General features: G+C 41.4%; 1 protein-coding gene across 1 annotated transcript in view; it reads right to left on the minus strand.

Moving 5' to 3' along the window:
- The window catches only part of NPM1 (nucleophosmin), an 11,406-nt gene continuing 484 nt past the window's right edge, over positions 1,100-12,021 (minus strand). The window contains exons 2-11 of the mRNA XM_021410507.1: positions 11,727-11,806; positions 9,184-9,303; positions 8,311-8,404; positions 7,699-7,802; positions 7,149-7,210; positions 6,709-6,763; positions 5,487-5,576; positions 4,553-4,654; positions 2,433-2,507; positions 1,100-1,458 (exon numbers count right to left, since the gene is read on the minus strand). Of these exons, the coding sequence (XP_021266182.1) occupies positions 1,420-1,458; positions 2,433-2,507; positions 4,553-4,654; positions 5,487-5,576; positions 6,709-6,763; positions 7,149-7,210; positions 7,699-7,802; positions 8,311-8,404; positions 9,184-9,303; positions 11,727-11,806 (821 nt within the window). The 3' untranslated portion in view covers positions 1,100-1,419. The remainder of the gene's footprint in view (positions 1,459-2,432; positions 2,508-4,552; positions 4,655-5,486; positions 5,577-6,708; positions 6,764-7,148; positions 7,211-7,698; positions 7,803-8,310; positions 8,405-9,183; positions 9,304-11,726; positions 11,807-12,021) is intronic.

A 12,021-nucleotide genomic window follows, 5' to 3' on the forward strand; every position in this document is an offset into this window, starting at 1 on the left:
TTACTGCAGTTACTACACAGAGAGAGCATTCAAGCACCTGAAGCAATACAGCATTTAGACAAGAGCTTTGAGAACAAGTTCACAGTGCCAGGTATATCATCCATGCTTTCTTTCCTCCCTTCACATACCATTGTCTCAACACCTTGGCATTTGTACTTTATATAACAACTGAGAACAGTCCAACGAGTTACTTTAAATTATCCTCTTAGCATCATGGTAGGCAATTAGCAAAAATAAAAGCAGTAGTAAGGCTCCATTTTGTCATCTCAGCCATATTAAAGGACAATTGCTGCTTAGTAAGCATCATGTTTACTCTGAGAATTAATTCCCCTCCCAAAGGCCAGTGTAAGAATTCAACATGCTTCGCCCCATTTAAATGGGAGGATTAAGTTTGAACATGGACAACCATTATCTGGAGTGCTTCGGAGAATGATCTGAGGAACTCTGGTGCAGACTACCTGCCCATCTGAGCTTTTGGGATTTGCAGCCTTCAATCTTCAAAGCCCGGAGGATTAGCTCTCCGTTATTCCCAGGAATTTCTCCATGGGCCACTGATCCCTCTTCATTGTGAGCTCCCTAGGCACATCCTTCAGCATTCAAGCTTACACTCCCCTCCACAAAACCCTTAGCCCAGTCATTAAGTGAGACAGCCTCAGAGACTGCAGCCCCTCAGAGGAACAGCACTGCCAGCAGTTCCCAAATCAAAAGTATTACATTTTACAAGCAGAGTCACAAACCCTACAAATTTAGCTGTTAGAATGAAACCATAAACCAAAAAGCAATGAAGCAGGTCAGAAACTGAGATGCAGGAAGGGCTGTTGTATGCAATTACGTAATTAGTGGTCACTTCCAGACACGAATAAAAGTCCCGCTTACCACTAAGTCTTCTCACCAAGACATATGCTCGGTAGCCATAAAGCTCGTGTAATTGGGGCATGGCTGTCCTGAAAGCTGACAACATAACTGAGACTGATGCGTACTTCACTGAAGAGAAGTAGCTAAAATAGTTAGCAGGAGCTCCGAGGAGAACTTAAAAGCCCCGTTATCTTCTGGGTTTGGTATGTAGACTACCCCCAACCCATAAAGAAAGAAACGATAGTACTTTATTAAAATACTAAATTTTATTTTTTTTTCCACGTACATTTAGTCTTCCCACCATTTCCATTTGTCTGACCACCACCACCACACCACCATGCCTTATCAAAACATTCCATACATACTTAAAATGAAGCTGAGGGTGGAGTCCCGTCTTTAAAAACTAAACAGGCATTTTGGACAACACATTCTTGGCAAGGTAATCTGGATGACATTTATCAGACACTGTAGGGAAAGCTCTTTCAGCATTTGTAAAAAGGACAGCCAAATAACGGTTACAGAAGTAAGACTGCAGATTTTAACGACCTGTTTAAAACTGTTCTCTTACAGAGTCTGTCTCCATTGCCAGAGAGCTTGAATGACCTGGAAGTGCACACAAAAAGTTAGAAATTGAGATCTATTTCTTGTTGGCTTTTTTTTTTCCCAGTTTGCTATCTCTACTTTTCAAAATATTGACATTAAATGACAGAAAAAATGCATTTCTTTCAGAGAAAACTAAGTTGAAAGCAACACCTTAGATCCTTCTGCTAGAAGACTGTTATTCACTTCAATCACAATAATAAAAATTCAGTGAAGGTAAGCGAGAGGATGGGTGTGGACCAGCTAGGCAAATATTGGCTGAACTCTGCCTACCCTGGCTAATGTCAGACCAACTCCAGTAGCTGAGGCTAACTGCTTTTAAGCGCTCTTTCAAGAACCTATCAATTTGTCTATCAGACAAGTTTACTCTGAACCACTGAAGGAAGCAGGAAAGCGTAAGGAATTCTGTCACTGGAAGGAAAGTTTTAAACTTACAGGAATTTCGGTAGGGAAATCTAAGACATTTTAGCTTAGTACAAGTTGAGTAATAACTAATTCCGAAGCTTGCTTCCTGATACCACCTTTTGGCTTGCCCTCTTACAAGAGTTCAGTTGACTTTGGGAGAAAACGCAGCAAGAAAGCTATCATCTCAATTGCAAAACAGTTCCCCCTCCCAGACACCCTCCCCAACAAAAGGCTGAGCAGCAGACTGGCCTAGGTGGCCAACTTCAGCAGCAAGGAAAACCACAGCTCATTTCCTTCACCAATATAGTGCCAAAAGGAAAATTCTGTGGGTTCAGTAAGCAAGAGATAATTTACCAACCATATAAAAGCTGGAAAAATGTAATAAAATATTAACTTTCTCTTCTTAGCCAACTAAACCCTTAAAACCATTCCCGTTTAATTTGAAGCATTGTTCGTGGTTTGTAACCCTTTGAAAGAGTCCAAAGCTTGTAAAGATTAAGAAGTGGAAAAGAATCCCTAGGTTAGGTTATAAAAGGTTTTGGGTTTTATCAAGTTTCAATAAGTTCAGTTACCTTTTGGTCCTCCGTCCTGAAGCAATTCTTAACATAGTTGGCAAATTTGGGTTCCAGCTTAGGAAGGGAAGAACCCTATTTTGAAAAAAGCAAGCTTTATTGGAATGATGCAATGGCCCACGTACACTAAACAACTCTGATGAGGCTTAAATCTTTTGCAACACAAGTGGAATTTTACTGAACTCACCTTGCAACATCCAAAACCAAACTTCTTTTTTTTAAGCCTGTTTTTCTCTGGTACCCAGGTATTTCTCAAAGCAGTGTGCCTACACACTGAATTGCCTGGACAGGCATCTTTGTTCGTGCTCCAAAACAAAACAGCAAAATTTTTATCTTTTTAAAATATCCTTGTTTGTAGTCAACATCAATATGCTATTGGATCAACTGGAACTAAATCCACATTTAGGGATTCCCATTGCTTTGTGGGGATTGCCCAAATCCAAGCTTAGGCAGAAGTGTAGTGATGTTTCAATATCTCACGCCTGCAATCTGCCACTTCTCTGCTTGCTGACTTAATACTCACTAAAGAGGAACTTCTATGTTATATTAATAAAATAATGGAAGCTATTTTTAAAGCTGCTAACTCACTGGCTGTCACAGCTAAAAGCCATGCAACATTTTGCCATACCGAGGTCAATGTAACACCATCTTGGAAAACACCAAAGCTGCCCACATCTGATTTTACAGTTTGTGCTTACACAGCACTTTCCAGTAAAACACACCTGCCAGCCACGAGAAATGTATTGTAAAGCCACTTGCTAGTTACCTCAGCTGCATCCTTCCCTCCAAAGGAACATCTCTGCCTACCACGAGCAGCTAGGCCACTTCTGCTTACACTGCAGAAATACTCAACATTGCTTCTCTTTGAGTCACTTCAGGAAGCACCCCAGCACCCGCTGGAACCAAGAGGTTAACTTGACCTAGCAGAATATTATCTGTCACCACCAGGCGTACCATCTAGGGATATGCATTTCTATCCTGATAAAAGTACCACCCATCCATCCTTACTCACTCTGCAACCCCTGTACACTAAGATCATTTTTGCTGTGTTTTGCATTTGTGGGACAAAACTGCCTTAAAACTTCAAGAATCTAAACACAAGATAAGCCTAATCCCATGAGGATTCACAGCTTGCCCAGAGAAGCTATGGATGCCCCGTGCCTGGAAGTGTGCAAGGCCAGGCTGGATGGGGCTTGGAATAACCTGGTCTAATGGAAGGTGTCCCTGACCACAGCAGGGGGTCCAAAGTAGACGGTCCTTGAGGCTCCTTCCAATCCCAAGCATCCTATGATTCTAATCCTTTATGTAACTTGTCAGTGTAAGGGGAAAACAGTTCATCTCAGACCAAATAAAAAAACATCAGTGCTCTCCATAGCACTGACATCACCACAGGCTTTAGCTTTACTCAAAAATAAATCTCCAATTAAGTCTGGTTTGGTCACCAAAGACCGCAACCTTGAAGCAGTTCTGAGTTACTGAAGTAAAAAACCACAGATGTGGATGTCAGGTCCTCACCATCACCTGTTCTGCAGTAAACTGCATTCCTACACAGCACACAGGTATCCAAACTTGGCTTATGGGAAAAGAATTGCTATTACTTTCCACGCTTTTACCCGAGCAACCTATTGAGAGAGCACTTCTATCAAAACGCAGTTGTTCTAATCACAAGCATCTATCTCCCCCTTCTGGAAGTTCCAGAGCCTTACAAGCCTCTGGATATCAACACTGGATACTGCTGTAAGACCAAGCAATTCCAAGCACCTCAAGAACTCCTCTTTACTTTAGTTGCCTAAAACAAAACATGCAGGTTATTTAGACACCACCAGAATAAACATCACCCCCAAGATGTGCTGCTGCGCTTAGCTTTTCTCTTGCAGCCTCAAACTGAGGCAGCTCACTAACAAATACAGAATTAGAAACCACTACTGGGGAAGCACTCCCCTCCCACCCCTTTCTCATGAGCAGAGGCTTGCTCCAAGTAACTTGCAATCCTGGGCATAAACATCAATTTATCAATAGATGCAGTTAAGAGCTCAGCAAGCAGAGACAATCACTTAAAACCATTCTTCTGCTGCTTAATGGTGTTAAAAATACAGCTGACCGAAGTTTAACAAACTCACCTTGTCTATGGAGGCTTGCATTTTTGCTTTGATCTCCTCTAACGACAGAGGAACTTTTGGTGTTTTTGGAGTTAGAGTTTTATCCTTCTTGGAATCTGGAGTCTGAAAATTATTCGTTTTGTTAGGGATTGCATACAAAGCTGAATATAAAGCGTGCAAATATCAAGCTTTTTGGAAACAAAGATCTTGGGAAGCCTATCGCAGGATTTATATTTTATAAAAGAAGTGGCTATCACAAATATTACAAATTGTTTCTAGGCATGTGTCTACACAGCTTCTTCTTCCAGCATATGAAACTGAAAACAGCCCAAATATTCAGTGATTTTGAGTTTGCCCCACAACTGCAGCCAGATTCTGTTCAGTTTTGAAAGGCACACACACTGACAGTGCTTATCAGATGCCATGCTGGTATCCATCCATCCCACACTGATTTCTGTAATGACCTCCCTCACATGGATGTTTGAGCAGTTGCAGGAAGAAAAAGCTGCCTAAGGAAGCTTGACAACTACAGAGCAACTGATCAAGAAAACTTTTTCTCCTCACATGCATCAGTTTTCTAACTGGTGATATCACCAAGCCACAGCAGCAGCACTGCTGGGACACGGTAGGCAGCACACAGCAAAACCCAGAAGGGAAACCATTGTATCAGCAGAAGCCTCCGTGGTACTGCAGTGACAGTGCTGGACCAACACCCTCTTTTGCAGGTACACAAAAGACAGACTAGCTATTTAAGCTATCAGACTGCTGGTGTTCACAACAGACAGCTTATTTCAAACACTGACAGTTTCACAGGGCTACCTGAAGCAAGGAAGCAACAGCATGGTTTGTATTCCTTCAGAAACCTAGCTTGATGATTAGTACACTAAGTTTTGGATAAGCAAGGAAACCCGCTTCCAGAGTACAACAAACATTTGACTCATTTTTCTTCACTCACTTTTGTTTTAGATGCTGGTGTGGACGGCTTCGAGTCTTTTCCATTTTGCTTTGCTTTCTGCATGTTTTTTCCTGCAGGCTCACGGGCAGGCTGCAAAGAAAGCATTCCCAACAACTTGCCATGAAAACAACCACAGAAGAAGTACTGTCTTAACATAACATTGAAGACTGCAGCAATACATACTGTTTAACCTCAAGCAAAAATATAGCCTCATTTCCCATGTGGCATGATTGGTGCTCATTATTTAAGCAGAAATTACACACAACAGTAAATTACATATGAAAAGACAGCCTGCTGGCTGGCTCAGCACAATAGAGAACAGCCAAGTTTTGTTACAAGGCCATACAACCATGTAAGACTACTTTCCTCATATATATCCTAGATTCTCTAATGCTTTATACCAAAATTTAGTCTGGGATGCGCAAAGGCAATGCCAGATGCATCTTTAAGAACGGAATTCTTGTGTTCCTATTTAAACCAAGGGATCATTTCACTCAATCACAATACACGAGATTAGAAGACAGGAAAAATGGAAACATTAACTGCTTTTTTCCAAGAAAGCTGTTACTTGCATACAAATCCAAGCCAATACACACAAGTTTAGAAAAAAGTACTACATTTAATCTCTGCAGCTGTCAAGTTGTTTTATTTTGTTTTTACCACCAGATGGCACTCGAGGGCTGATGGAACTTCAAACACCTGGATTCTCAATTTCTTCCCACGGCTCACACATTTTAGATCCTTTTTTTTCCTACTAAAAGTTCTGTCACTACTATCACCTTCATCACACTTAAACAGCAAGGCACAATCCATATGTAGGAACAGGGCTGTGCTTGATGCCCAACACCCATACACAAAACCACTGCAGCCTATTGCACATGGTACAGAGGTGGTTAAGAACCACCCAGCCTCCCTTCTGTACCAGTGCAGATGTAACAGACACCTGTTCCCATGCCCTGCTAGAGTTTCTTCATCTGCATCAAGCTAATTCAAAAGCATCCCATTCACACATGCTTTCCCCGGTCTCCCACTTCAGGGGTCTTCACATTAATCCTCAAACATCAGTCAAAATCAGGACAGTCACTGAACACCTATTAAAAAGGTTAAGCAGTGTGAGCACTTGCCACTCCTGTCTGAATGAACTGTCCATCTGCTGTAAGGCTGCTCTTCAGGAATGAAGATGGTCACATGTACATTCAATACACACAAATGCACCACTTACTTTCTTCATTGGTGTTTTAATCTCTTCCTCATCATCGTCCAAGTCATCTTCATCACTACAATCAGAAAGCAGTCATTCACCATAAATTGTTTTAACATATGACAAGCTGTTGGGCAAAATACTCTACTTACTAATCCTGTAGTTAAGCGTATTGCCTTCTGCTTTAATGCTCAAGGTGCAAACCTTATCAAACCTTATGGTTAGTTATTAACACTAGCCAAGAAATCCTACATTTATAGAAACTTACTGACCAACACAAGTTTCCCAACCCAATATTACATGTTTGAATAACACTAATTTTGATTACATTTGGAAATAAATGAGCCAATTTTACTATTCCGAGAGTGAAGATCAAGAAAGACCTTCCTCACTTAATATCACATAAGTCATATTCTGAAAGTTATCCCTGTATTTCAACACATGATCAAAACAATACATACTCATCATCATCATCCTCATCTTCATCATCCTCCTCATCGTCTTCTGATAATTTTGCTTTTTTCTTGGAAAAAAAGGAAGGATGTTAAGCATCAATACCATATTAAGCCTTAAAACAAAGCAACCTCTACCCAAAATAATTTGCCCTAACTAGAAGAACTTCCATCAACTTATCTGAAAATCAACACATAGAACTGCCCAATCAAAAGCTCTACAAATTTACAGAATGGGCACATGAATCCTTCTATTCTATACCACAGTGCTTCACTGGTATACTACAAGAGTTGGAGTTCTTAAGCACTTACTCCAAAATCCACACGTCTTCAGTAACTGCAATGGTCAAAGCAGCCTTTAAATTAGCCCATTCAGCACAGCTTTGGAAACTATCCATATTTAACAGCACTTCTCTAAGTTAGTACTTGTCAAGTCCCAAGTACAAAGCAACTCTCTTCCGAAGATGTCTCAAACACTACTTATTAACTAACTGCTCCCTTCTGAGGCAGAATAAATACTGAAGCAAAACAAAATCCTGCAAACTGATTGCACGTATACCTGTGGTGTTTTAGCTCCTCCTCCACTTGCAGGTCTCTTTGTTGAAGCATTCACAATTTTTGTATCCTCCTCCTCATCCTCTGATTCTGGTTCTTCCTCTAATGCTGATAAAATGATAGCAATGTTTAAAATATCCACGTTCCTTAACAAAAGTGAAAGATTACTAGTGAAGAAAAACAGCAGGTTATGACCCACAGCTAAACAAGGTCTTCTAGGAATGCTGGAAATACAATTAGCAAGCTTCCTACTAGCACTAACCACTAAGACCAGAAACATTCCAGCTGTACACAGATACAGGAGACAAGGAGGGAACGTAAGCATTTCTCTGAACTCCTTTGCCCCTAGTTACATCATGTTTCTGAAGCCAGACAATTAAAAGACTCAGAAGTTCTGAGTAAGAGAAAGCATTGCTTGAGATACTGGATACAGTGCTCAAGCTCACAGCACTTCAGGCAGCAGAGGAAACTTTCCAATACTGATGCCTTCTTATGCATGCCAGACTGCCTTACCATCAGTGACATGCACATTTACTACCGTGACGTGTAAAAAGCCCTTTATTTTGCACATTAATGAACAAAAGCTTTGAAGATTAGTAACCAGAGCAATACATACCTACAAGATGCTGACCACTGACATAAACAGGCCCCGAACCGCATTTTAACCTCAAGACAACTGGTGGTGTGATCTCAAATCCACCTAATGAAACCTGAAGGAAAAAAGCAAAGTGTGTTTAACAGGCAATCCCCTCACACGAAACCAACGACACCAACATCTGGAGATTGCAAACCTAATACTCCAATCACACACTTAAAGCTCACAGAATATTCCAGAAGCATTTGGAGTTAATTCAGGGTCAAAGTGCAGCAGCAGCATTGTTTTATAACATGCTGATGGCATATCATAATTAAAGCACACTTTTTAAAGCCAGACCAATCCACATTAGTTTCTGTATATTGTTGCAGAAAGGACAATTTCCAATCAACACACTTGCCCCCAGCACTGTGCAGTTCCACTTACACAGGATCAGCATGGACTCAATTACATTCCAGATGGCAAGAACAAGAGGCAGAGTTCTCTTAATTCCAGGAAAGGTACCAATCATGTTTAGAAACTCTAAGAGCTTATGATCCAGAAAAATTTACGTTTTCTCACCCAACATCAAAAGAAAACAACAGTGGAAGGTTATAGATGCATCCACATGCAAATACATGTGCTTGTACAGAAGGATATGACTTGTACAATTTGTACAGCTTATTTAAAAAATGTGTAAGTTGAATCAAGGCCTGTCAATTGCCTGTGATTACAGTAAGCCTGGTAGTACCATGAAATTTATGTATTAATTGAGCTTGTATTCACTACATCTCTACGAACCCAATAAGCACTATGCAGATCAATACAATTTGGCCAACCTGAACTCTTTTCTAAATCTATCCTTCTCACCTGAGACCCAATGGGTAGTAGATTGCTGCAAGCTCATTTACTTACTGTAGGCTGCACAGACATTTTCAGAGACGCCAGTACTACTTTAATAGGGTTGCCTTCGTAGTCCAATGCTTCTGCTTCTACAACATGTAATTCATCTTTGGCTCCAGCCCCTAATGTAACCTGTGAAGTGAAGAACAGTGCACATCTTGAGAATTTTCTTAAACAGCTAACGTCTTTTGAACTGTATCTGCTGTTCTGTGTGCCAAGATTGAAGTTTGTATCTGACTGCTAAGAGTTGAGTTACACTCCTCCCTAAAACACTAATTTCTTTCCCCACAGCACTTGCATGTACAGCATGCAATTCCAGACAGTTGCTTCGATGAACATATAGTCAAGTTATCTGACTTATTGCTTTCAAGGAGGAGGGTGTCAGTAACAAGTCCAGACAGCACTGTAAGGGGCCCATAAGAAGCATATGTACATGGCTGGAGGAAGAGAAACAGCTGCTTTCATTACCGAAGAATCACAGCTTCAATTTTTCCCCTTTTACATGACTTTTATCTGTCATGTTTTCGCTGCATCACCTGCGCTATGTTATTTACATTAAGTTCAAGAAGAAGTTAAGTCTCACCACTGCTGAGTTCAGAGCTTTTATTTGGGCAAAAGCATTTTGCATTAATCCACCAGAGACTGAGAGCTGTCAACCCAGCACATTTCAGAACTCAAGTACCTTGATTCCTTACACCACATACAAGACAGGCATGTTCTGGAAACTTGAAAATCATAGCTTGAGGGAAGCAAACAAGTGACGGACACAAGACAGGCCAGAAATTCCAGTTTTCTGAACCTCTGGCACCTGAGTCAGTTATATGCAAGTCCTCTGAAAACCAAGAATTCCCTTGAAGTACTACAATTATCTCTGAGGCAAGCAAAGATGGCTTACTGTGTCCCTTCCCAAGGGCCATAAGAAGCTTCTCGCTCTTCATGAAAGATATCCATGTAAACATTTCATGCATACAGTGGCATGCTCAAGCTTCCATTCTCTAAGAGATGTGTTTTAAGCAAGCACTCATGATCTAGACAAGGCATATCAGACTAAAGACTAAGAAACAGGATGTAGACTCCACTACTCTAGGCCATTTTTTAACTGTGAATTAGAAATAGTGATATCAGTACTTTGATCTCATCTCTCAAATGACTGCACCACAATGAATCACTCAGCTGACAGGACTGCCCATTAGGATGAGAATTTCATTTAAAAACATGTCCTCAGTCCCCAAAGCCACCTACCCCTGCCATCTGCACCAATTCAACCAATACTATGGCACCTAATATCCAGAAACTCCTTACTCTGCTTGCCAAACTATCTTTTGCTTGTAGATTCTTCAAAGAGATTCCAAGTTTAAGACATTTCTAACCTGTTTGTTATTTCAATCCCCATTACTCCTTTGGGTGATCTTTTGTCTTTGAAAGACAGGTTGAACTACACTTTTTCCGCTGGCCCAAAAACTAGTCCTGCTAAACATCCAATCTGCCTCATGCCCAATGAAGAGCGCACAACCCATCAGCTCACTTCCAAAATGAGAATATCTGGACAAAGCCATACAAGTGAAGTAGAGCCCTGTGATGCTTTTCATCTCATTATAAACATACAGATATGAGCACCACCCAAATCAACTTACTCAAAAAACCTCCCTAAAAATGAACTCTAAAAGGCCAATAATTATGTATAAATCACACACTGTCAAGTCCAAACTGTAGTTTCTGTGAAATGCAAGGACTGAAGCCATGACTCACAGAACCAATGCAAAAGTGAAAGCATCTTAAGAATCGCTTTTAAGTTGCACAGCGGACTGCATTAACATCCAAGTCTCTTGCAAGAAGCAACTCCCACTTCTAACTTTTTTTTCTTTACATCGAAGTGTAATCCTCACATTTAAACAAATGCCAAAGTACAGGCACACTACGACTTCCGTGGCTGTGAGCTACAACCTCCTGGCCTGTGAAGTTGTGGCATCTTCTGTTAGTGCTAAAGGAAACAACACAAGCATGCTCAGCCTTGAGCAAAGGCCTTGAAATGCTGTGCCTTGCTAGCTGCCACAGGCTCCAGAAAGTATGTATGCTATTAGCTGTTTGTGGAAAAAAACATAGGAATTATGACTGGAGAACATATGAAAGATCTACTCCGAAATTAAGTTCCTGTGGTCTACTGAAATGTGCCCTCAATGATTAATACAAGTCTTTCCCTCCTCATGCTCCTGGAACAACTGAATATTGCATTCTGTGTCAGCTCCAGTGCCTAACTCCTTCCAGTAAACATTTATTAACCTGCTGTATGCAGGTTATCTTTTTTCAAACTTATATTACTTGCTATAAGCCATAAAACATCAGTACTTTTTGAAAGATACATTAAGTGAAATCATAGGTTCAGCTCCCAAAAAACAGAGCTTATAGTCAAATGGATTCGTACAGAAAGCCTTGTGACTACAAAAACAAGTTGAATGAAACGGATTTACAAACTGAAACTCTCTTCTCGCAGCAGTCCCACACCACTACTCGGGAACACCACCTCTGAACTCGCAATGTAGGAAAATAGTACTTGCCGTTCTCAAGGAGAGCTGATGTTCGTTTTCTTCGTCATCTACTTTGAACTGATACTCCTTCTCTGCTTTAAGCTCGCAGCCTGGAAGAGCAAAGAACGATGAGGGCACCGCTGCACTCAGCTCCTCGCCTTACCTTACTCCGCAGCTCGCCGCCCCAGGCTCCGCGTTCAGAGCCGCAGCGCCACGACACGTGCTAGGGGTAGGCCCCGGCCTGCTACCGACCACGCGCCAACTCGGCCTGCCCCACGCGGCCGCGCTCCCCGCTGCAGGCCGCTGCCGGCCGCTGCCCTCCCCT

This window comes from Numida meleagris, chromosome 12 (assembly GCF_002078875.1).
Source record: "Numida meleagris isolate 19003 breed g44 Domestic line chromosome 12, NumMel1.0, whole genome shotgun sequence".
Lineage (NCBI taxonomy): Eukaryota > Metazoa > Chordata > Aves > Galliformes > Numididae > Numida > Numida meleagris.